The 25,217-nt window shown below is 39.3% G+C and overlaps 1 protein-coding gene across 2 annotated transcripts in view; it reads left to right on the forward strand.

Moving 5' to 3' along the window:
* Positions 1–19,006: 19,006 nt before the first annotated feature.
* Positions 19,007–25,217, forward strand: part of LOC127656728 (splicing factor 1-like) — a 28,868-nt gene continuing 22,657 nt past the window's right edge. The window contains exons 1-2 of one of the 2 annotated variants that reach the window (XM_052145209.1): positions 19,007–19,405; positions 19,685–19,813. In XM_052145209.1, the coding sequence (XP_052001169.1) occupies positions 19,159–19,405; positions 19,685–19,813 (376 nt within the window). In that variant the 5' untranslated portion in view covers positions 19,007–19,158. The remainder of the gene's footprint in view (positions 19,406–19,684; positions 19,814–25,217) is intronic. The other variant, XM_052145214.1, reaches the window with a different exon arrangement.

The raw sequence follows: 25,217 nt of genomic DNA on the forward strand, positions 1-25,217 counted from the left end.
GTGACATATCTATGTCTCGATTTTAAGGTTTTGTCTTTTCCATTAGTTATACAGTCAAGTTGTGTGTGTGTGTGTGTGTATATATATATATATATATATATATATATATATATATATATATGATTGTGATTAATACAAATATGCACTGATATCCTGGTTGATTTTCAGTGTATGTCTTATGTAACATTAATCATTCTGTCTGTCTAAGTGCTGCTTTGAAATATTTGAAAGCTGCAGCAGCAAGTTATTGCGCGAGGCTTTAGTATAAAGGACAGAACAGAGGATGGACAGATGCATATTCTCTCCAGCAAGTCTCGCTTTTATACTATGCGAGAGTGACGCCATTTCATCTCCGGCTACTGCCAACATTAAATAGGTATGTACTCCTTTAAAATTTGGCAATATGCACAGGACTGAATGGCTAATCCCACATTTTATGCATGTAATCGCTAGGCTGTTTTCCTCGTTCAGTAGTGTTCTGCTTATATTATTGATTAGCTAGTTGATGCAGGGCTAGCTTACTTGATTTATACCATGCATGCCATATGAATGTAAACGTAAATACAACGCCTGCTTTTGATGCATTAATATATGAGGATTTGGTGGCACCCAGCTCATTAATCAGTGCACCGCAACGTGTATTTCATTGTTCTCCCATGCTGTGACCTCGGTTTTAACAATATTTTACGATAATAGCGTAGCTTTTGAGTTTACATATACATTATATAGCTTTCTGTCTGAAGCCTGTACCACGAAGCCGGTTTCGGTGGCTAGCCGGGTAAGTTTCAGATTAGTTTGCCTCAACCCCAGGTTTTAATTACCGTGGAAATTGGTCGGCTTTTAACGGTGTTCATAACCATTGCCATTTACGATACACTGCTGACCTGTTCCGTTGCCGGTTTAGTTCGGGATTACAGATGTTGAACCAATCAGCTGTGAGTAAAATGACATCTCTGACGCAATCAAGTCACGCCGCCGTGTTTCTTAAAGCACATTTTACAAATAAATAATGTATTTGAAAATCTAAATGTAGATTTTCAGCATTAATATGATACCTGCAAAAAAAAAGAAAAATCGTATTTGAAATTTATTTCAAATATTAAAAGCTCAAGGTTGCTAGGGAAAGGTGTGAATGCAACCCAAACCCATTCTTTCTTTCATGTATTCGAGATGAACATACAATATTTTTCATGAAGTTATAATATAAGTGATATTAGCCGTACATAATATATGAAAAATTACTTATTGCATACTGTATTTTTGGATACAGTATTCCAAATGCTCACTTTTTAATTCATCAATAGTAGCCTTTTTATGCTTTTTATATTTGCATGTTTTTTTTACTAAAGAAAAAGTTGTATTTTTTTTATATTTTATTTCAAATAAAGTGGAAAGAAAGATAAAGATGCTACATGTAATATTTTTACTATTCTAAATCATAAAATGAACATACTATGTCATCAGAGAATTAGGAAACATGCTAAATTGAAATACTGGCTTCTCCGATAACAATGCTACAGCCAGTATATTCAACTTTGAAGTTTCCATTCCAGGCTGGAATTTCTGTTTATGTTTTGGCCTGTGTGAACCCGCCCACTGTCCACTCACCAATAATATTTCGACAACCCTGGGTTGCCAGATTTGAACAAGTTTTCAGGCAAACAACACTGCGTTCCCTTAGGACTTAAGTCCACTTGACATTGTGTTTACTAACACATATGGGGAGTGCCTTCATACACTACCTATTTGAAACCTCTCTACAATAACGCCAATATTCCAATAATGGCTATGGTGTTTGAGCCCCACCTGTTTTGGCGCGAAACTGACCACTATAAAACAGGCGCACAGACACCATTTCAACAGAATTTCTTCCTTCAAGACAGCGATTACCTCTTGTCTCAAAGCCCTCTACCTTCACCGTTGATTCACACCAGTCAGCGGATGGAATCTTCACAGCAGCAAATCTTCATGCACATGCCCCACGAGCCCCTCAATCTCCACGAAGGGCATATTTCCCCATACGTTATGTGCTAGACGAGCTCCAGCCCTCTGAAAGAGCATGCAGTCTCGTTTGGTGATGATAAGGATGATAACGCTGGCCGTGCCCCGCAGAACTGCCCCGTTCTTCTCTGAGGTTCACAGTGAATTATCTAAGTCCTGGCGCATGTGCAGTGACTACATTCTCACGAACGTTGACCACGGGAAAAAGAACAGCTATGCCCAACTACCCCCGGTGGAGGAGGCGGAAACGGCACATCTCTGCCCAATGAGTAGCAGGGCATGGAAATCACGCCCCATTGCCGTGTAGGCAGACGTCCACACTGGCGGGAAAAGCCTACTCGGCGGCAGGACAAGCTGGATCAGCACTCCATGCAATGGCAGTGCTCCAGGTGTTCCAAGCGAAGCTCCTCAGACAAATGGATGAGCAAGGCTTTGATCCGGTGACTTTTAAAAGAGCTACGGGCCGCTACAAAAAAAAGTCACGGAGCAGGCCATCGGAAAGTCCATGGGTAACCTGGTCGTTCTGGAAAAGCATGTATGGCTGACCCTCACGGAGATGAGTGACGGAGAGAAGACATCTCTATTGGCTGCCCCAGTGTCTCCAGTCGGCTTCTTTGGCGGCGTAGTGAGTACGTTTGCTGAGCGCTACGTCACGACTCGGAAGCAGTCACAAGCCATAAGGCACTTTATGCCCAAACGGAGTATAGCGCAGACGGCTCGCCCCCACTCTGTCTCAAGCCAGCGCCCGGCTAAAAGACCCATGCCCGCTAACTCAGCACCTGCACCAGCCCCCGCCGAGCCACCAGTGAGGCTACGCATGCCTGGGCCCAGACGGAAGCAGCCACATCAGCACCCACCTCGCGCCGACAGGAGGAACTCTCCGGTGCTCCGAAGAAGGCTCGATTAGAGACACAGAACACCGTTTCCCACCTCCCCACTGCTGTTTGTCGGGAGAGGAATATTGCTGTTCACAATGTTTTAAAAGATGTTTCGACGTAAGCGATGCATTATATCATACGGTGAGCAAACCAAATTGCCCTCTGTCCTATTACGTGGACGCGTGGCGAGCCTTAACAGGCATTTCAGAATGGGTGCAAAAAACGATCGAACATGGCTATACGATCCAATTTGCTCGCCGGTCACCCCATTTCAACGGCGTTCTGTCTTCCACGGTTTCGTCCGAAGACGCGCCAGTGTTACGAGCTGAAATACACAATCTTATTGTGAAAATCGTGATAGAGATTGTGCCAAATTGTCAAGCACAAAAAGGGTTTTACAGCCATTATTTTTTTGTCCCAAAGAGAGACCGCGGACTTCGGCCAATCCTGGATCTGAGACAGTTAAATCGCGCACTTATAAAGCGGCCATTCAAAATGATTACTCAGAAACGGATTCTGTCGCATGTACGCCCACACAATTGGTTTGCATCGATAGATCTGAAGGATGCGTACTTCCATATCTAAATTGTACAACACTACAGGATGTTTTTGAGATTCACGTTCGAGGGAACAGCATATCAATTCAAAGTCCTGCCCTTCGGAATGTATCTGGCTCCTCTGAGACCGAGTGGCATACGCATCTTGAACTACCTCGACGATTGGCTGTTACTAGCACAATCAGAGGATCTGTTATGCCAACACAGAGACTTACTGCTTCAGCATTAAAACAGCTTGGGCCTCAATGTAAACTGGGCGAGGGCCAAAATATCTCCTTTTTGGGAGTCCGCCTCGACTCCACGAGCGGCCGTGTGCACAGGCCATTCTACAATGTCTGTCTCAGTTCAAACTGGGGAGAACACTTCTTTGGCGCTGTTTCAGAAAGCATTGGGATTTATGGCAGTGGCATCGGCCATCATCCCATTAGGTCTCTTACACATGAGACCACTTCAGTGCTGGCTGAAGCGCCATGTGCCACAACATGCTTAGCAACAAGGGCGCACGCACATCACTATATAGCTGCATTGGTACCACGGACAGTTCCTGCATTTTACCAGCTGTGGTAACACACAGAGGTGTGGCGCTGGGGCAAATTATCAGGCGGAAAGTGGTGACTACGGATGCTTCCAACACAGGTTGGGGGGCGGTGTGCGATGGGTGCCTGACTTTCGGCACCTGGACAGGTCCGAGGAGGCCGTGGCATATCAACCGCCTAGAACTATCGGCCTAGAACTAATTCTAGCCTTGAAGACTTTTCAGTCAGAAATAGCGAACTGTCATGTCCTGGTTTGCTCAGACAACATGACAGTTGTGGCATATATAAACCACCAAGGTGGAATTCATTCACCGCCACTGTTGAGACTGACGCGGCACCTCCTCCTATGGAGCGAGCGTTATCTCCTTTCCCTGCAAGTGACATATGTCCCGGGCCACCTGAATTATGTCGCGGACCTACTGTCACGCCATGGGGTGATACCAGGCGATTGGAGACTTCATCCTCAGAAGGTGTTGTGGATTTGGGAAATATTAGGCAAAGCAGAAATCGACCTATTTGCCTCAGTGGAGAATGCCCTCTGTCCCCTTTGGTATTCGAAGTCCCAAGCCCCATTAGGAATGGATGCAATGGCACACAAATGGCCGGCGAACCACAAATGCGCATTTCCTCCGCTATGCCTGATCCACTATATGCAAAGTCCGGAAGGACAAAGAAACGGTTCTATTAGTTGCGCCGAGATGGCCCAACCAGCCATGGTATCCGGAAATGACAGAGATGCTGTACAGCCCACCATGGGAAATACCACCTGAGGAGGGATATCCTCTCTCAGGCGCACGGCACAATCTCAATAGTACTTATCGGGAGCAGATGGACGTCCCACCTTAGCACCATCTGACTCGCACAGATTTTGAATATGCAGGGAAATGTTTTGCAGAGAGTTTAACAATCAAGGATGTGCTACGATATTCATACCAGCATACAGCTCTCCTAAAACATCAATAAGCACAACTACTCTAAATGAAACAGACATTTGATTTGATGCATGGTTATCGACTTCATTCGCATGTCGCGCAACTCTCTAGATATATGTGAAGAGTCAGCTATAGTTTTTTTATTTTTTTTATTGCAGATGTATACATACATAAATGATCAGGGAAATGAAGCATGGTTGTATCTTTTACAATGAACAATCATAACAACAGAAAACAATATTATGTCACATCAAAACAAGTCAAGAGTAATCGAGCACACGCTTCAATCTACAATAAGCCAATGGTAAGCAGGACCCGCCCACATCATTATCATTATACAAGAGACAGAAATGTAAGAATAAATACAAAAATAAATAAATGTGGGAATATTTAAAAATAGAAATAAATACACGTGGGAATAAATAAATATACAATAAAAAAAAAACATGAAAGAATAAATTTTAAAGAATAAAAATAAAAAGAGAAAATAATAAATAAAGGAAAAAAAAGTCATATAAAAATAAATTCAGGAATAACTTTCTTTAAAAACGAATTATATTTGTTTTGTCAAGACATTTATTCCTTTATTTATTTTCTTATTATTACATTTATTTAATTATTTATTATTTTTGCATGTTTTGTCCTCCATACTCCTCCTGGCCATCATGAGGATCACTCACTGTGGAATACACATGTCGGTCGTCGTCCCATAAGACTGCACCACCATGTTTCTTCTTTAGGAAGTTATGTCATGTAGTGCCGCGTGATGGGATTCTGTTCCCCATGTGTTAGTAAACGCAGTGTCAAGTGGACTGAAGTCATAAGGGAACGTTTCGGTTACGTAGGTAACCTCGGTCTCGGTTCCCTGAGACGAAGGGAACGAGACATTGCGAACGCTAGCCGCACCACAAGACTCGAGCAATGCGCTCCTTGTTCTCAATCAGAAATTCTGAGGAAATGGTGTCTGCACCTGTTTATAGCAGTCAGTTCGCACCGAAACGAGCGGTCAGTTTCGTGCCAAAACAGGTGGGGCTCAAACACCATAGCCAATATTAGAATATTGTCATTATTGCAGAGAGGTTTCAAATAGGTCATGTATGACCCGAGTCATGGGCTGCTCTCACTGTTACCATCAGGCAGGCGGTATCGCAGCATCAGGACCCGCACCAGCCGATTACATGACAGCTTCTTCCCCCAAGCAATCAGACTTTTGAACATTTGATCCTCTCACGATCAACAATCAGCACTGCACTTTATTAATCTTCTTAATCTTCATCTTATTTTCTCACACTGGATTGTCAAATATATTCCCCTCAATATTGCATATATACACTCACCTAAAGGATTATTAGGAACACCTGTTCAATTTCTCATTAATGCAATTATCTAATCAACCAATCACATGGCGGTTGCTTTAATGCATTTAGGGGTGTGGTCCTGGTCAAGACAATCTCCTGAACTCCAAACTGAATGTCAGAATGGGAAAGGTGATTTAAGCAATTTTGAGCGTGGCATGGTTGTTGGTGCCAGACGGGCCGGTCTGAGTATTTCACAATCTGCTCAGTTACTGGGATTTTCATGCACAACCATTTCTAGGGTTTACAAAGAATGGTGTGAAAAGGGAAAAACATCCAGTATGCGGCAGTCCTGTGGGCGAAAATGCCTTGTTGATGCTAGAGGTCAGAGGAGAATGGGCCGAATGATTCAAGCTGATAGAAGAGCAACTTTGACTGAAATAACCACTCATTACAACCGAGGTATGCAGCAAAGCATTTGTGAAGCCACAACACATACAACCTTGAGGAGGATGGGCTACAACAGCAGAAGACCCCACCGGGTACCACTCATCTCCACTACAAATAGGAAAAAGAGGCTACAATTTGCAAGAGCTCACCAAAATTGGACAGTTGAAGACTGGAAAAATGTTGCCTGGTCTGATGAGTCGCGATTTCTGTTGAGACATTCAGATGGTAGAGTCAGAATTTGGTGTAAACAGAATGAGAACATGGATCCATCATGCCTTGTTACCACTGTGCAGGCTGGTGGTGGTGGTGTAATGGTGTGGGGATGTTTTCTTGGCACACTTTAGGCCCCTTAGTGCCAATTGGGCATCGATTAAATGCCACGGCCTACCTGAGCATTGTTTCTGACCATGTCCATCCCTTTATGGCCACCATGTACCCATCCTCTGATGGCTACTTCCAGCAGGATAATGCACCATGTCACAAAGCTCGAATCATTTCAAATTGGTTTCTTGAACATGACAATGAGTTCACTGTACTAAAATGGTCCCCACAGTCACCGGATCTCAACCCAATAGAGCATCTTTGGGATGTGGTGGAACGGGAGCTTCGTGCCCTGGATGTGCATCCCACAAATCTCCATCAACTGCAAGATGCTATCCTATCAATATGGGCCAGCATTTCTAAAGAATGCTTTCAGCACCTTGTTGAATCAATGCCACGTAGAATTAAGACAGTTCTGAAGGCGAAAGGGGGTCAAACACAGTATTAGTATGGTGTTCCTAATAATCCTTTAGGTGAGTGTATACTATACTGCATACATATATTTTATATACTCTTATTTTTAAATGTTTTATTGTATGTGTATTCTATATTGTGTGTATTGTTTACTGTACATTGTATATTATATTGTGTTGTGTACGTATGTGTACATTTGATTTGTAAATTGTGTTGTGTAAATATGTTGTTTATTGTAATTGGTATATGTCTCGTCACTGTCATGACTGCTATGTTGCTCGGAACTGCACACAAGACTTTCACCTACTGTTGCACTTGTGTATATGGTAGTGTGACAATAAAGTGATTTGATTTGATTTGATGAAGGCACTCCCCATATGCGTTAGTAAATGCAATGTCTTGTTTCCTTCGTCTCAGGGAACCGAGGTTACATACGTAACCGAGACGTTCTCCAGCCATGGAAGCCAGCAAACGAACTGGATCAGAGTTAACAGATTCCACACGACCTAAAAAGTCTCGCCATCCATCTAAAAACAACCATGACCAGAGGCGTAGTAAAACAAGGATACATATTGAAGATTACTTTGGAATATGGAGACACAGAGTAAACCCAGAAATCCTTTAAAACGGATGCTGAGTTATCTAATTTGCATTTTGCCAACCATAAGCATGAGCTTCGAGTCTAGGGCGGGGCCGACAACTCTCAATATTTTGAATTTGGACTGCAGTACCCATTTCAAATACTTGTTGTCAATCTTAAATACATAGCACCTTTAAGATATCGCCTCCTTTTTAAAAAATATGAAATGAGATTGGACATAATACCTCATATTTTAACAAATTTAACAAAAAAATAATCAAGAATCTGAAGAAAATTATTTAATTTATCATATTTTTAAGCAAATCCCATTTATGTTCACATCCGAGACTGTAATTATTTATTTTAAACGTTACTTTCTCCATTTGGTATATTTCCGTAATCATTTCTCTCCATCTTTGAAACTGTGGGGGGTTCTGGTTTAAGCCAATTTTTTGTAATCTGTTTCAAAGCTGCTATATATTTTAAATGTATATATATTGTTCAGTTTTATTTCTTAAAGACAATGGCATTTTAATCAAAATAAGGTTTTCTGGATGTATTTCTATTGTACAGTTAAATATTAAATTAACCTGTCTAATCACTTCATTCCAATGAATTGTCAATTTAGAGCACTCATACAGAATTTGACTGTAATGAGCCTTTTTTCTCTCCACAATTTCTCCAACAATCCCCTTTTATCATTCTATTGTATTTTCTTTGAATAACAGGTGTTATTAAAAAAAATCGAATTTGTGTCTTCCAAGCAGATTCCCTCCAAACACTGGATGTATGTAACGTATTATATGATATTTCTTCCCAGTATTGCTGACTAATTTTAATTTTTAATTCATCCATGTATCAATTATATAATTTATTAATGGATGCATTTCTTTTTTTATTTTAATCTGTTAATAAATATCTTACCTGTAAATAATACAAAAAAGAAAATTGAATTTGGAAGCGCGTACATTTTGGCTAGGTTTGAAAAGGTATCCATTCCTTTATCAGTGAGCAGTTGGTGATAACTTTTCAGACCTCTATCTGCCCAAAACGTAGATGTAAATATATTTGGCATGAAATCTATATCTTTCTTAATTTTACAAATTGTATTTTTTTTTAAACCAAATTCTAAAAGTACTATTAATACAAACATTATATATTGATTTGTTTGGGTAGGAAAAAGGAAATACTAATAGGTTTCCCCATTTGATACATTTCCATCTTCCTCCATTTCACTTTAGATTCTTCGTTCATCCAAATCAATATAGGTTGAATTAGGGCAGCTTTATAATAATTTATTAAATTTGGGAATTCTGACTGCTTAAGATTTTTAAGATTAATTCTAGGTTTCCTATTATCCCATATATATTTACAGAGTTATACAATCCATTGAATAAAAAACACTTTTTGATATGCTAACTGGCAGATTTTGAAAAAGGAAAATAAACTTGGTGAGAATATTCATATATATAGTCTCTATAATTTTTGTAATCAATAGTAGCCTATATTTATTTGTAATAGGTTTGAATGATATATACATTTTTCTGTTCTAAAAGATTTATATTTTAAATAAATTTAAGCTTTTAAAATTAATAAGACTGTGTGTTCTCTTGAATGAAATGAATTCACTTATCGATATACCAGCTGTTTTATATATTCTTTTATCACTTTAAGAATTTATTTGCAGCAGTCCTCTTAAGATTTCTTAGCAGCCGCTGTTTCTTCTTGTTGTGTAAATGTCCTTAATCGCTTCATCATTTTACAGATATACCTTGAATTGTGTAAATCATGTGTTTGAAGTCTTCATGATTTAATATATATATATATATATATATATTTTTTTTTTAAACAATATCTTGTGCATAATGATTTTAAATTGTTATTTTCATAATCATCAGCTTTCAGCAGAGAGGTCAAGAGTCTCTAGCGAGAAGTGAATCGCCTTCTGCTGCAAATGTCACTCATTCATGTGCAAGAGCATGTAATCTAATTTTAAAGTCAGGATTGAAGCCTGAGTTGACAGGGACATTTGATGAGCTGCATCATGGTACCAATAAAGCCTTTGGTTTGAATTTGTCAACCTGAAACCAATCCTGAAATCTTGAGTTCGTTCAGCGACTTTCATGTTACAGGCCTCTGGCTTTTTGTTTTGTCTTCTTATCCACATTTTTCCTGACTTCTCCATGGGTGTGCCATTATGGAGAGACTTCCTATCGGATGCTCCACACTTCCGCTTAATTGTAGTAATCAGCTAGACTAACATTACTGGTGATGGCGAGCAGCAGAGGCTCTGGATGAATTTGCGCTGTTATGGGTGTTATACCAACTACAGGTGGCTAAATTATTTAGTGTCAAACCAGATGTAGCAGAGGTTGCGTTAACTAATTCTCTGTCGGTGCCTGGGTAGCTTAGCAAGTATTGACGCGGACTACCAACCCTGGAGTCGCAAGTTCGAATCCAGGGTGTGCTAAGTGACTCCAGCTAGGTCTCCTAAGCAACCAAATTAGCCCAGTAGTCACATGGGGTAACCTCCTTGTGGTCGCGATTAGTGGTTCTCGCTCTCAATGGGGCGCGTGGTAATTTGTGTGTGGATTGCTGAGAGTAGCATGAGCCTCCACATACTGTGAGTCTCCATTGTGTCATGCACAATGATCCACATGATAAGATTGCTCAGAAGCGGAGGCAGCTGAGACTTGTCCTCCACCACCCGGATTCAGGTGAGTAACCGCACCACCACGAGGACCTACTAAGAAGTGGGAATTGGGCATTCCAAATTGGGAGAAAAGTGGATAAAAGAAATAACAATTCTCTGTCACTTGTCTATTTAAAAAAAAAAAATGGACAGATAATTCAAAATGGCGTACGTCATATTGGAAGATAACAAAGATGAAAAACATTTAAACGAAGCTCCTTGTTGTTGTTTTTTTTATTAATCATCTTTACGAGGTTCATATCTCGTCACGCTGTGTGTACGTGAATGAGGGAGAGACAGAGTTGTTGGCAGAGTTCGTGAGAATGTGATAATGCAGAAATAATGCCATAAATCTTACGATTTTTTAAATGGAACCTATGATGACCATACACACTCTTTTCACGAACAAGTCCTCTTTTTCTAACCTTAATAAAGGATTTCTAGATTCCCTACATGTCTGGGATTTGGCTGTTTTCATATTGAAGTCCACAACAAGAAACACAATGAAATCTAGCGCATCATATTCGTGGATTCTCTCTCTCCCTGTGTGCTGTAGCCTATGTCTATGTCTCTTTCTCACACACACACACACACACTCACACCCAAGACGCGTGCAGAGAGCGCTATAGAGTCCAGTAACTTTACCATGAAAATGTGTGATTGTGTTCTCATCTATTCGGGATTGCCGTCGAAACCTAATGTCCATAAACAGACATTAGTGAGAAAGTGATTTATGTTAAGTAAACACTGTCTGTTCTTCCGTTTTTGACTGTTGTTTGTGATAATATAGTGCTTGGTAATGGGAATAAGCTGCAAATAGGAAGCCTGTTGCATCCGCATTGGAAGAACACGCTAAGCATAATGGGTAATTTCGCTGCCTGTGGAAAAAGTTGGATAGGTGAGTCGTTGACAAATAGCCTAATGTTGTCTGTCAGGGGCGTTGCTAGGATCTTGATACATTGGGGGCTTAGCCCAGTCCCCACCCCCCACCCCCGCCCACCCGCCCGCTTTTGGTAACTACTTCTTCTACTCATAGGCACATAATAATAAGCAATAATAATATAAATGGGGGTCTGGGGACCTCCCCAGGAAATGTTGGCCATTAAACACTTCATTTCCTGCATTCAGGTGCATTTTTTAGCATTTTAAATGATAGGTAAAAGATAGAATGCTTTATTTGTAGAACTGTAACAGCTATTCACAGAAACACAAATAAATAATACATGAATATTAAATAATTAATAATGTATCCTGAATTTTACTTGGATAATGGGAAAAGGTAGAGGTGACTTGTTGAGTCAGTGACATGAATCTAATTATCTATTAATCTAACCAAATTAACCTCAAAAACATGAAGTTTAGTACTGTTTTCCGAGCTCACTCACTTTGGGATTGTAGCCGAGGCCGTTTGCTGGCCTCAGGAGGTGGAGGACTGCCGTCTTGACGGCGCTTAAAAAATTGCCGGATATCCATTTTTACATTAGACGTTTGGGCTAGTGAGTGACGGATGAATCTTGATGCAGTCTGCTGCTTCCTGCTGATTGGTCAACAAGACAGCACGCTTTATATAGCTGGTAGTAGTCAATATCGATGCACGCGCATGGAGCGCATTATGAAAGACTTCGTCTTAGGGTTAAACAACCTATGAAACTATTAATGAACAATATGAAACTAAAACGACATAAGCTTAATTTAAAATGGCTTAGGAACTATCTATTTAGAGGTGGATAAACGCAATTTAGAGGTGGATAAACCCACTTTGGAGGTGGGTAAACGCTATTTCCGAATTTTGGGAGGTGCGTAAACGGCGTTTATGTGCGTTTAGCCTCCACTACATCCCTGAATAACGTTAATTTACACATCGTGTTTCAATCGCCAAATCAGATGTATAGGCTACTTCATCTACATTCCTCACGAGAAACGGATTATGGCTCACAAAATGGATTAGCTATAGGCGAAATAGTAAGGTCCCACGTACTTTATATATACAGTACATGTTCTGCATTAATACCACAGTGAGTAACTTACAGGGCTAGTAAGTTAGACCAGGGTTTGCTTAAGAGCCTTCACCGACCTGAGCTTAATGATGAGGGAACGGCGCCAGTAGATAACTATTCTTGCCTCCCTCGTATCGTTCATGACTCCTTATTTTACTTTTTAAAAAGTGTCTAATGTCCATAATAGCTACCACCAGAAGCCACAAACAACAATGACAGTCAAGCCCTAAACTAAAGCTGTAAGTTAACCGATGACTCTTTCAGGCTCTCTCCTCTGGTGCGCACTCTAAATACAAGCATTCTGTAACCATAGTAACTTTGATCTGCTTGAACACATTTTAATCGTCTTTAATACATGATTCAGAAGGATAGATTAAAAGACCCGGTACATTTTTTTAAATAAATACAAAATTATTAAAAAATAATAATAATTATCAATAAATTCAATTTTTTGAGATCCGGGGCTATAAAAAAAACATGTCCATGTCTAACGACGCGCCTGTTGTCTGTGATAATACGAATGAGAAATATTTTGAAATCGAGGTTAAAACACATGGATCAAAAGAAAAAAAAGATACAAATTCATGTTGATTTCATACATTCATTAAAAATATTTATATATTTTTTCTACAAATACTTTTTTAATGACTTTAAATAAATGTAAAGTGGTGTAACTTAAAGGTATTAAAATATATTTATTTACACCTTGAATACACGTGAACAACAATCTATCCTTTCAAAAAAAGTTTTCAAAAATGTTTCAAGGTAAAATAATCTTCAACAAATATGATTTATTTCAGTCACAAATATCAGTTTCTTAGGGGTTGTCCATTTAACCTGAACAAAATGTGCCTTTCATGCAAATTACAAAATATCTGTTAATTTATGTATTATTATTTATATTTTTTTTTTTGTAAAAACTGCCCACACAGTCATGATGATCCTAAAGGGGTATTTTAAAGATTTTAAAGATTATTCCATATGACTTTAGTCAACATTTATTTAGTCATGGATTTCAGCTTTTAAATGGACTTTTATTTATTTTATGTCTCATGGTTATGCTAAATGTTTTACTTTGACCCTCAGAAAAAACATGTAAAAGCATATTCATCATAGTAAAGTTGTATTCAAGTAATTGTTTTGTGTGAATTGCATCTTTTATGTATTCAAATAACTTAATTTGCTTCACATCATTGACCCAATTACATATGTAATGTGCCTGCCTTTTAATTTAATGAATTTCTCTCAAAACAGGGCCTGAAATTTGAAATTGTATTATTGTAATTCACTGTATGTAGGGATTAGTTAATCCACATTATCACGATTGCAAATTGTCCAGAACGCTGCTGCTAGATTGTTGACAGATTCACTGAAACGGGACCATATTACTCCCATTTTGTTTTCTTTACATTGGTTGCTGGTTTGTTATATTGATTTTAAGATTTTATTGATTGTTTTAAATCTGTAAATGGCCTTGCACAATCTTACATTTCAGATTTGCTACAATTTCACTCACTGTCCAGATCACTTAGGTCCTCTGACCAGAAACATTTCATTGTTCCTATTTCTAGACGTAAATTATGGGGGGAACCACACCTTTGCAGTGAAAAAAAAAAAACAATCAAACAAAAAAAAACATTTATCTACCGAATTCTGTCTGGCTAAGCAGGAACGTGATCATGGTCGAGCGAAAACTAGAGTGAACATCGGCAGGGCATTTGATTCCTGGAGGGACCGACCCTGAATTGCCATTCTTCTTATTAGACAGGTAAGCTTACATAACGGCAAAGCATGTGAAATAAAGTGCCATAAGGATTGATCTGTGTAATAATCAATGTTTATCTGTAATTATTCAGCAAGGTAAACTACAATAACACATGAAATACACAGTTTAATTCTATTTATATTATCCAACATATCCACTTCTGCCATTACTTACATTGCTCTGTACATAATATACTGTTTCTTGCTCTTTAAATAACAGATTGTAATAGATTTGCACTATGTGTGTGTATGTGGGTATGTATGAAGGTGAGTGTATGTACGTATATGTATAATTATTTATTTTGTATTCTTTTTTGTTTTAATTACCTGTCTTGCTGCTGTTTTTGATATTGTTTGTATAGTTGTACACTGGAAGCTCCTGTCACCAAGACAAATTCCTTGTATGTGTAAGCATACTTGGCAATAAAGCTGATTCTGATTCTGAAATGAATGCTAGACATTGTTCAAGATAATGCAAAAAGACCCATTCATTAGTGTAACGTGGTAACTTGGTTAATCAGAAAATATATACATTCTATTATTATAAAATAATAGCGCATTGATATTTCAAAATTACAGTTTTGATGGAATCACATCAATACTGAATTGTGTCAACATATTTATAATATACAGTCTATTTTAACATCCACCAAATTTAGCTAACATCTATTGATAAAGCTGGCTAGCTAGCTAATGCCAACATTGACTTCAAACTACAGTCTTGCATAGCCAGACCTACGTATATCCACACTTGTTTTAGCCCTGTTCCACTGGAAAGTCAAATATAATATACAGTCTCAAAGTTTGTACAAAAACAATCATAACTGTGTAATTTTAATTATGCTACCTCATCTGTCAACATGATGTCGTTGAATCTTGTTCAGTCTCTTTGTAAGTTACGTCATTGTTTTGGTCGACGCTTGCATCCCTATGGAGTGTGTGCATGAGCAACAGCTAGCTGGCTGCAGTTCACTTAACGGCCACAGGTGTCATTAATAACAAGGGTTTCTGAATCTTACATACCGCACCTTTAATGTGCAAGATCACCTTGGTGCAATTTTTTTTAATCTAAATAAAATAACTTGCTCTGCCTTTGAAACAACTTTCCTTTTCGACTGATGTCACTAATCTCTCTAAATTTCAACTCCTCCAGTCACCACCTCTAACCTTTCTGGTATGTAATGCCAACTTTTCAAGTTTCTATTAATTCCAAAAGGATAAAATCATAAAAAAAGGTCCTGTCAGACATGAATATCCTTTGTTCACTAAGAAATACACCTGTAACACCTGTAACACCTACTTATTAATGCGATTATCTAATCAGCCAATTGTGTGTCAGCAGTGCAATGCATAAAATCATGCAGATACAGGTTAGGAGATTCAGTTAATGTTCACATCAATCATCAGAATGGGGAAAAAATGTGATCTCAATGATTTTGACCGTGGCATGATGAATAAGTTGGTGTACAGGTGTAGCTAATAAAGTGGTCGTGAGTGTAAGGGGGCTTTCACACTTGGTTCGATTGCCTGTTCCGAACCCGTGTTCGATTGCTCCCCCCTCCCCCCGATGGACTGTGTTCACATTATATATTTGTATACGAACCGCGGTACGCTTGCATCATGAAGCTGCAGCTGGTGCGTAATCGTGTTGCTTGATAACCGCGAAATGAAAAGGCGTCAAAATTCAATGAATAGACTTGCTCGGTTCACATTTGTTCTTTTTTAACCTTTGGTTTTGTTTTCAACATCAAGATACAGAAACACATTTGCGTCTGTCTGCCGCAAAAATACTGAAATCGTTCAAAAGACAGCGGGCTGTCCGCCGAAGACAATTTTTGCGAAGGCAAGCAGAAATCATCTCTCTGCTTGCAGTGCGTGTGCGTCAATCCCGCTTTTCGTCAAGGTAAGTGTATATACACACACACACGCACGAAAGTAAACCCTTTCCGCTCATTTTGAAAGTGACGCGTGTGAGACTGACGACCACATTATACGTCATCAATAGCGGTTCACTTCCGCGTTTTGGTTCGATTGCGTTCATATCAGCAGCGAACCGTACTGGAGTTCACATGAACCGTACCCCAGACCACCTTTTTAAGCGGACCCGAGTACGGTTCGCGGGTGCGCACCCAAGTTCGGAAGACAGCGTTCACATCATCCAAACGAACCGAACTCTGACGTCATTCGAACCGGGGTGCGCACCAAAAGTGCTAGTGTGAAAGCCCCCTAAGTCTGTTCACGTAAATAAAATAGGTTGCAAACTGCATTTCACGTTGACTTTATACAATTAAACTCCAATGGTGGGGATTTACTGATAGCGGTGTTTGAATGAGAATCAAAATGTATGGCTGCTTATGAATATTTACTCTGTGTGTATGTTAAATTAAGTTAAGTAGAAGTTACGTTTTTGACTATCCACCTGCGTACCATGCTGGGAATGGGAGAGAAAATGGGTTGTTATCGGTGCCGGCAGGAAGGCCACTGGTCCAAAGAATGCTCATTGGACCAGAACGGCTCCTATCGAGAGGGCCCAGGCTCGGCAGGACATGGGCCCCTCAGGTTTGGTGGGTGTTGTGATCATGGCAGCTGGGGTTTTTATCGCGGCTTCAGTGGCAAGCCAGGCTATGGTGGCAGCTTTACATCCTCACATGGGCTTCACCAGCGGAGCAGGGTATTGTGTCCCTGGGTATGGAAGGGGTGCAGGTTTTGCCTGGAGTGCAATGATTTTATGATATGCCAGCAGGCAACGGCATTGGTGCAGATAATAGAATGGCCCCGGAATATGGCCCGATCGCCCAATCCGGCGAGTTCCCCTAGGGACACGTTTGAACAGTCACGCCTCTCCTCTTTCTCTTCGCTTCCCAGGAGTTCTGCATACAACATTCCGTGGGATCCATATGGGCACGCTATGCTTACTAACCTATGGTGAGATAAATTTAGGATTACAAAAGGTGAGAGCGAAGTTTCATATAACTGAAAGTATGTTGTCAGATTGTAGTTAGTTATACACTGCCATGTCACAAAAAATTCACATATTTTAATATTTCGTTGGACCTCCTTTAGCTATGATTACGGTGCACATTTGACGTGGCATAGTTTTGATAACGTTATGCAATGTCACAACATTTATGTCCATCCAGAGTTGCATTAATTTTTGGCTGAGATCTTGTATTGACGATGTGAGAGCCGAACCTCTCCATAAAGTCTTCTCCGAGACAATCCCCCCGGAGCAACCTGGAGTTAAGTGCCTTGCTCAAAGACACAATGGTGGTGGCTGTGGGGATCGAACCAGTGACCTTCTGATTAACAGTTTAGTGCTTTAGCCCACTACGCCACCACCACTCCACGACTTAATGGATGCTGGTGGCAATCTTTTAAACTATGAACACATTTGTTAAACATAATTTCAAACCCTCACAATCAGACTTCACTAAATTACATAAAGCACTTCCCCAAGAATATGTTTTTCTAACAAGAAATATATTAACATACCAAATGATACAGCCACGACTGGTTCAACTATCAATTCAAGAGATTTTAATTTTGGTTAAAAAGTTCAATAATAATTGTATTAGAAGTTGTTTCACTGAAAACCTTTACCCCGAAAAGCCCAACAAAATATGGCATCCTGCATAAACTTTAAACAAATTCAATAACTAAACTAAGAACAATGTATTTAACACTTCCTATACTGCCCAAAATGAAAGAAACACACTTTAAAGCTATGAACAACATTTACCCCCCTAAAGAATTACTTAGACTTCACTTTGGTATTGATGATAATGCATGCACATTTTGTGAAAATGATGTTGAAACTATGGACCATGTTTTTTTCTCATGCAACCTGGTACATACATTTTGGTGTGACATACATAATTGGATAAAGCAAAAGATCTCTTCATTGCAGACTTCTATCTCCAGAGACTACATAACATTTGGTTTGATATTGCAAAGCAAAGACAATGAACCCTGTTGTAATACAATGCTGTGCCTAGCTAAAATTTTTATCCACAAGTGTAGAACTATAAAATCATCCCCCAAATGTGTTACTTTTTTAAATGAATTTAAATTGTATTTGAAATCTCTAAAAACTCTAGAAGGTCCAAAAGAACAAAAATTTTACGAAATCCTAAAACACTTCCCAATAACTGAACTTAGACTGAATTCTCCCCTGGTACAACAATGCCTTAACACTGGGTTATTTATTTATATCATTTTTTATTTATTTTATTATTCATTTATTAAGAGCTGTTTCCTTTTAATGTTTTCTATATATCTTTATACTTGAGTTGTGGATTATATGTTGCCATGTTTATTTGTAAATTCTGCAATAAATAAAAAAATAATAAAAAAAATAAAAATAAACGTATTTCTGGTGTGTTACATTCTAACACAGCCAAGACAGTCTACCTACCATGCTGGGAGGATTGACTAGTTTGCTGAGCCATAGAACAACCAATGAAAGGCCAACATGTGATCTAAACGGAAGTACGACAGACTCAAACTAGTCCAATGACTGCAAACCACACATAGATTAACATTGTCATAAACCAATCGGATTATTCTTCATTGATGCGAAATCTTCTTTGTCAATCTTAGTGGACGCCATCTTAAACAAGCGGATGACAGAAGAAGGTTGGTAGATACGCGACACACGCTTACCTTCATTAGATTACCTGAAAAGGTTATAGACACTTGTTGTGCAGACATTTAACAACAGTTTAGCTTCCGACGCCCAGTAATGGCAACGGGAGCTAACGCAACCCCGCTCGGAAAGCTGCACCCAAGTATTGGCGCTAAACGAGGCTTCGACTCCGGGCCTGGCACGGGGTTAATGGCTCCGCCCGTTCCTGCGGTCTCTTTCCCGCTGCAGAACTTCCAGCAACCGCAGTTATCAAACCCAGTTTTCCCCCAGTTTACCGGAGCCGTGAGTTCTGCGCTCTCAAGCCCAATTGGAGTAGGGATGCATTCACAGGCGGGGAGTGGAGGTAAAGAATTTGGTAGGGGCCTCATTGTGGCCAAAGGCTCGTTCAAGACCAAAGGCCCAGTCATTTATAGTAGTGGCTTTCTTTAAGTAGTTTTCGGGGCTCTACGTCTTTTCATTTATGGATTTTCTAAAACGTGTACATTACACTAGCTTGTATCAGGTCCGGCAGAATTATTTCTCAGGCTGAATATCTGTTCATATTGTGTAAATTAAACGCTCAAAGCGTGATGCTGTTTGCATGCAATGCGCTGACACCACGCATGTAATCCATCCCTGATAGATTTCGGGCAGAAGAAGCGGAAAAGGAGCAGATGGAGCAGCGAGACCCCCGATCAGAAGACTGTTATCCCGGGCATGCCCACCGTGATCCCTCCCGGTCTGACCCGCGACCAGGAGCGAGCTTATATAGGTGAATATCTGAATGTTCTCGTAATCTATTGTGCTTTGAGTCCTATTGATAAAGAGGTTGCAGCATATTGTGTTTGAGTTTTTGATCTACACTCAAACAACTTTTATCTTTGTGTCAAAAATGTATTGTTTTTTTTATTCCCTCACAGTTTGCACATCACATGTGGTATGTAATTGCTCAATTTCCTTAGTCTGACATCCTTGCTGATCAAATTGAGATCAATTTAAGGCATACTCTTTTGGATATTTGCTAATCAGTTTTTATTCCTTTCGACTCAAGTTTCAAGTTTTAGTGCAGTGTTTTAATTTTCCATATTGAGATGGTGTTTTCAAAGGAGTCATTTCATGGAAATTCAGCACTTTGCCGAATTCTCAGAATGTACTAACTCCATTGATGTGCAATGTGAGTATGGTTTTGTTTAGGAAGCACCAAGGTTTTTAGTTGCACTGTCAATGTTTGCATCACATTTGATGTCCATTAGCAAGAACTGTCTCCAGCTGCAGGGCTCCCATATTGCTCATGATGTTTACGATGGAAAAGGTATTTTTGGAGATTTGACTACAATAGCAATGCAGGTCTAAAAATGAACTGCAAAGTCATCTCCATCCCAGCATCTGAAAGCATTGTGTAGTATATTGTTTTTTCATTGCTGTAAGGCACTTGATTTGCGATGGCATGTGGTGTATTGTTTGTTGAAAGCTAATGTGGCTCAAAGACCAGACATGCATCACCTTAACTAGTCCTTTATTGATACCTGCCGCATGGTGTCTCTTAGGCCAAGTGGACACTACACAACTTAAGATCATCGCCTTTGGTGTTTTGAGTCGGCGACTTGTCTGTGTCTTGTCTCACGATGAAGGGTCTGGTTGTGCGCGAACTCCTGCGACATGCAGGAGTCCCAGACAGTTTTCAAAACTGCTTGATATCTAGACATCTTGTTGTCGGGTGTGCACACTGTCCCTATGAGCATGAGACCGTCAATGAGCCGCAACCAATGAAATGGAGAGCAAGCGCAAGAGGAGGGCGAGGTATTATGAAGCGGAAGACAAAAATGTATTTGAAAAAAATTACACCTCCCTACCTGCTCTCTTTATTTTCAGCTGTTTGTCTTTTTTTCCTTTGGCAAATATGTGTGAAAATGGGCGAGAACCGTTATTACATGTTTGTTGATATGTTATCAGAAATAAACGGCCTGAGTTTGTGAATTAATTTAGTTATCTTAATTTTAAGATTCATTTTGGACAATCCTTTTGAAACTGGCTGATTTTTTTATTTTTTTTTTTTTGCTTATGTGTAAATTTAAAGGGAAATAAAATGTACGATTAGAACATTTTAAAAGGCAAATGCGTGAACATGTACAATATGAATGCGGCATGCACATTAGAAGCTCATTTAGAGGTACCACATTAAAATAACTAAGAATTCTCAGGGCTCCAAAAAAAAAAGGACTTGGGGGGCCATTGACTGTTAAACTGAAACATTAAGGAGCCAGATGGCTGTTTTTGTTCGCCATATCATAGAATAGCTCGATTTAGCTGTTCAGAAACAAGATAGAAAAGAAGACAGCTGATAACCCATTCATTGGTGGTTTAATAAATTGTATGTATACGTGTATGTGTGTGTGTGTGTATGTGTATGTGTATATATATATGTAAGTTGAGAAGATAAGTTTGCATCTCCATTAGCCTCATAAATGTTCACACCCCTTTCATAATTTATACAAATATGAGATAAAAGATTATTTTTTTTAAATTAGTACTGCTCTTCAGAATCTACATTATAGATAATTATAGTATGCATATAAACTCAGCAAAAAAAGAAACGTTCTCTCAATTTCAACTGCTTTTATTTTCAACGAACTTACCATGTGTAAATGTTTGTATGGATTTCCCTGGTTAAATAAGGGTTCAATAATAAAAAAAAAAGTATGAACATAAACAAATTCAACAACTAAGACTTAAACTGAACAAGTTTCACAGACATTTGACTAACAGAAATTGAATGTGTCCCTGAAAAATCTAAAATACCACCAGCTGCTGTAAATACTGCAGTGCATCTCCTCATGGACTTCACCAAATGTTTGCAAGTTTTTGCTGTGAGATGTTACCCCACTCTTCCTCCAAGGCACTTGCAAGTTCCCGGACATTTCTGGGGGGAATGGCCCTAGCCCTCACCACAGAGGGAGGAGGATATCTTCCCTGTAACGCACAATGTTAAGATTGCCTACAAGGACGGCAAGCTCAGTCCGATGATACTGTGATGCACCGCCTAGACCATGACGGACCCTCCACCTCCAAATCGATCCCGCTTCAGAGTACAGTTCTCAGTGTAATGCTCATTCCTTCGATAAACGCAAGTCTGACCATCACCCCTGGTGAGATAAAACCGTGACTCATCAGTGAAGAGCACTTTTTGCGAGCCCTGTCTGGTCCAGCGAAGGTGGGTTTGTGCCCATAGACAATGTTGTTGCTGGTGATGTCTGGTAAGGACCTGCCTTGCAACAGGCCTACAAGCCCTCAGTCCAGCCTCTCTCAGCCTATTGCGGACAGTCTGAGCACTGATGAAGGGATTGTGCATTTCTGGTGTAACTCGGGCAGTTGTTGCCATCCTGTACCTGTCCCGCAGGTGTGATATTCGGATGTACCGATCCTGTGCAGGTGTTGTTACACGTAGTCTGCCACTGCAAGGACGATCAGCTGTCCTTCCTGTCTCCCTGTAGTGCTGCCTTAGGCGTCTCACAGAATGGACATTGCAATTTATTGCCCTGGCCACATCTGCAGTCCTCGTGCCTCCATGGGCATCTTTCTAGAAGAGTCAGTAGAAGGGTCTCTTTAGTGTCCTAAGTTTTTATAACTGCAAACTTAATTGCCTACCATTTGTAAGGTGTTATGTGAATTTTCCACTGCACGGTACGACTCTTTTTAGTACCACAAGGTTCCAAGCGAGCCGGGCGATACAAAATGTGACATCAGATTGGTCAGAGAGAATAGTCACTACCAGCTTCCTGGATTTGCGACACGGTACATCAACCCACTAGTTTTAAAGTTAGCTAAAGCGATAGCAGTATCATTTGTTCACATGACATTTGAATTGTATAAAGAAATGACTGTGCGCAAAACGACACTGTGGTCAATAAACAAGGTGCAGATGTTCCTCTCGTTAGCGATAAAACAATGCAAAATGAAAAAGTCTTTACGGACCAACAGTGTAGGAAAAAAAAAAACAAGTGACTACAACCAAATAGTGGTTCAACCAAATGGATGCTATGTAGATCAGCGAGCAATGGGAGGGAGAGTGCCCTGGACTCCGCCGCGGCTGCATTCCATGATGGAGGATGGTACGTTAATTCTGTACTCCACTTGAAAGCTTCACTTTAATTAGTTTACCAGCTACTGGAAAGCTTGGTTATAAAAAACCATGCCAATTTAACTGTTACACTTGTGTAAAATCATTATGCAACAACTGGTTTATGCATCGCAATGAGCTAGTAGCTAGCGGTCGTGTTATTGATTATTGTGTGGCGTTTAAGATGTCACGACAGTAGAGGCGGCACAACTATGACGATTAGACTATAATCCCACCCACATTGAGGCGGCACGAAACAGCAGTGGAAAAGCAAGTTCCGACAAAAAAGGGGGTAGAGTTGAGTCTAACTGTAACGTGCAGTGGAAAAATGACAATGGTGTCTTAATGCCATTCCGCAGGTGTATGTTCATTAATTGTTTATGGTTCATTGAACAAGCATGGAACACATTGTTTAGATCCTTTACAATAAAGATCTGTAAAATTATTTGGATTTGTACAAAATTATCTTTAAAATAGTGTCCTGTAAAAGGTAGTTTCTTTTTTTGCTGAGTTTAGTAGTGTGCTGTCTTAAGCATCAATTAATGTTTGCACCTTGTGTAATAGTTGTGTACAAGTACCTCGATTGAAAAAGTGATAAAAGCTTGATCTCGTGTGTGTGTGTGTATATTTGAGTGTGTGTGTGAGATATATATATAATATTGTGAAAATTCTTTCACAAACACACGCACATAGAAACAGGACAGTTTATTCGTGATGACAAACCAACAAACAACATGTAAGACTGGCTCACACCCATTATTGCACTGATTTGCACTCAACGTGGGAAAACAGAAGAAAATAATGAGGCGGCGGTTCGGGAGATGTTGGTTCTCTTTTTTTCAATGCTTTTCTCTACTCTTGTGCGCTCCATTTTATTGGCTGTAGCTTTATTGCCAGGACAGTGTGCACACCTGATGATAAAGTTTTGAAATCCAGCGTAGCTTTTGCGACAGGGTCGTAAGATGTTATACTCTCAGAGAAAACAGTTGCTTGATATATTTCTGAAGCAACTGCACTATTTAAACCGCTTTACCTTCACCTGTGCAGGTGAGGAGAAGCTGACAGCTCCACTCTCATAGAAGATATATCTCATCCTGGACCAGCAACTTCCAGTTGTGGTTAAAAATGAATAGCATGGCATAGATTAACTTGAAATAATAATTAAATACTATTAAATTATTTGCAATGCTTAAAAATGTAAAAAAAAAAAAAAAAAATTATATAATCAGTTGTAATGGTGTCAATGTGCTCTGGTAGAGAACCAATTTTGTTTCTTGTGTTTTTAAGAGATTTTTTTTTTTTTTTTTATATAAGGTTCTCAAGAAAGAATCTGAGATACTCTTTTAAACTATAGATCCATTTATTAAATCTTGTGTATATTCCATGTTTTTTTAATTGAAGTATGTGCAAAAAAAAAAGTCTCCCTTTTGAAAATGAATAAAATAAACTGAATAAATAAAGCTAATAGAATTTAAATAATAAACATGATAAAAAAATACCATGTAACTATAACATGTTATATAACTAAATATAGTATAGTCAGCTTTAAAGTAATGTCTTATAAATTAATAATAATAATTTACATGTACTCAAATGGTTTTGCTTCAGGACATATTATACACTGGAAATCAAGTGGTGACCCACCATAGTAAAAACGTAACCTGTATTTAATGTATCCTGTGTCACATTTCCTTTTGTTTGTTAATGGTTTTCAAGTCCAAAGACATGCATCAAGTGACATTATTTTTGTTGTTGATGCAAACAACAAAAGCGAAATTTGAACAGCATATTTTCTTATATGAGCACATCATTATCTAGTTTTTTCCTAATTTCAAACAGAACATACATATTACACAGGAGGAAAGGCTCCTCATTACCATGGCTGGTTAGGTCAGTGGAGCTAGTCTTAAATAATGGTTATTATTATTATAACAAATTATAGTATGCGAGTTAATAGTTAAATCTGCCTCGGCAGTCCTCAATAGGCTATCAATTATAAATATAGCCAGTGGTGGCTCAGTGGTTAAGGCTCTGGGTTACTGACCGAAAGGTCGGGGTT

The sequence above is a fragment of the Xyrauchen texanus genome, chromosome 2, assembly GCF_025860055.1.
Source record: "Xyrauchen texanus isolate HMW12.3.18 chromosome 2, RBS_HiC_50CHRs, whole genome shotgun sequence".
NCBI lineage: Eukaryota > Metazoa > Chordata > Actinopteri > Cypriniformes > Catostomidae > Xyrauchen > Xyrauchen texanus.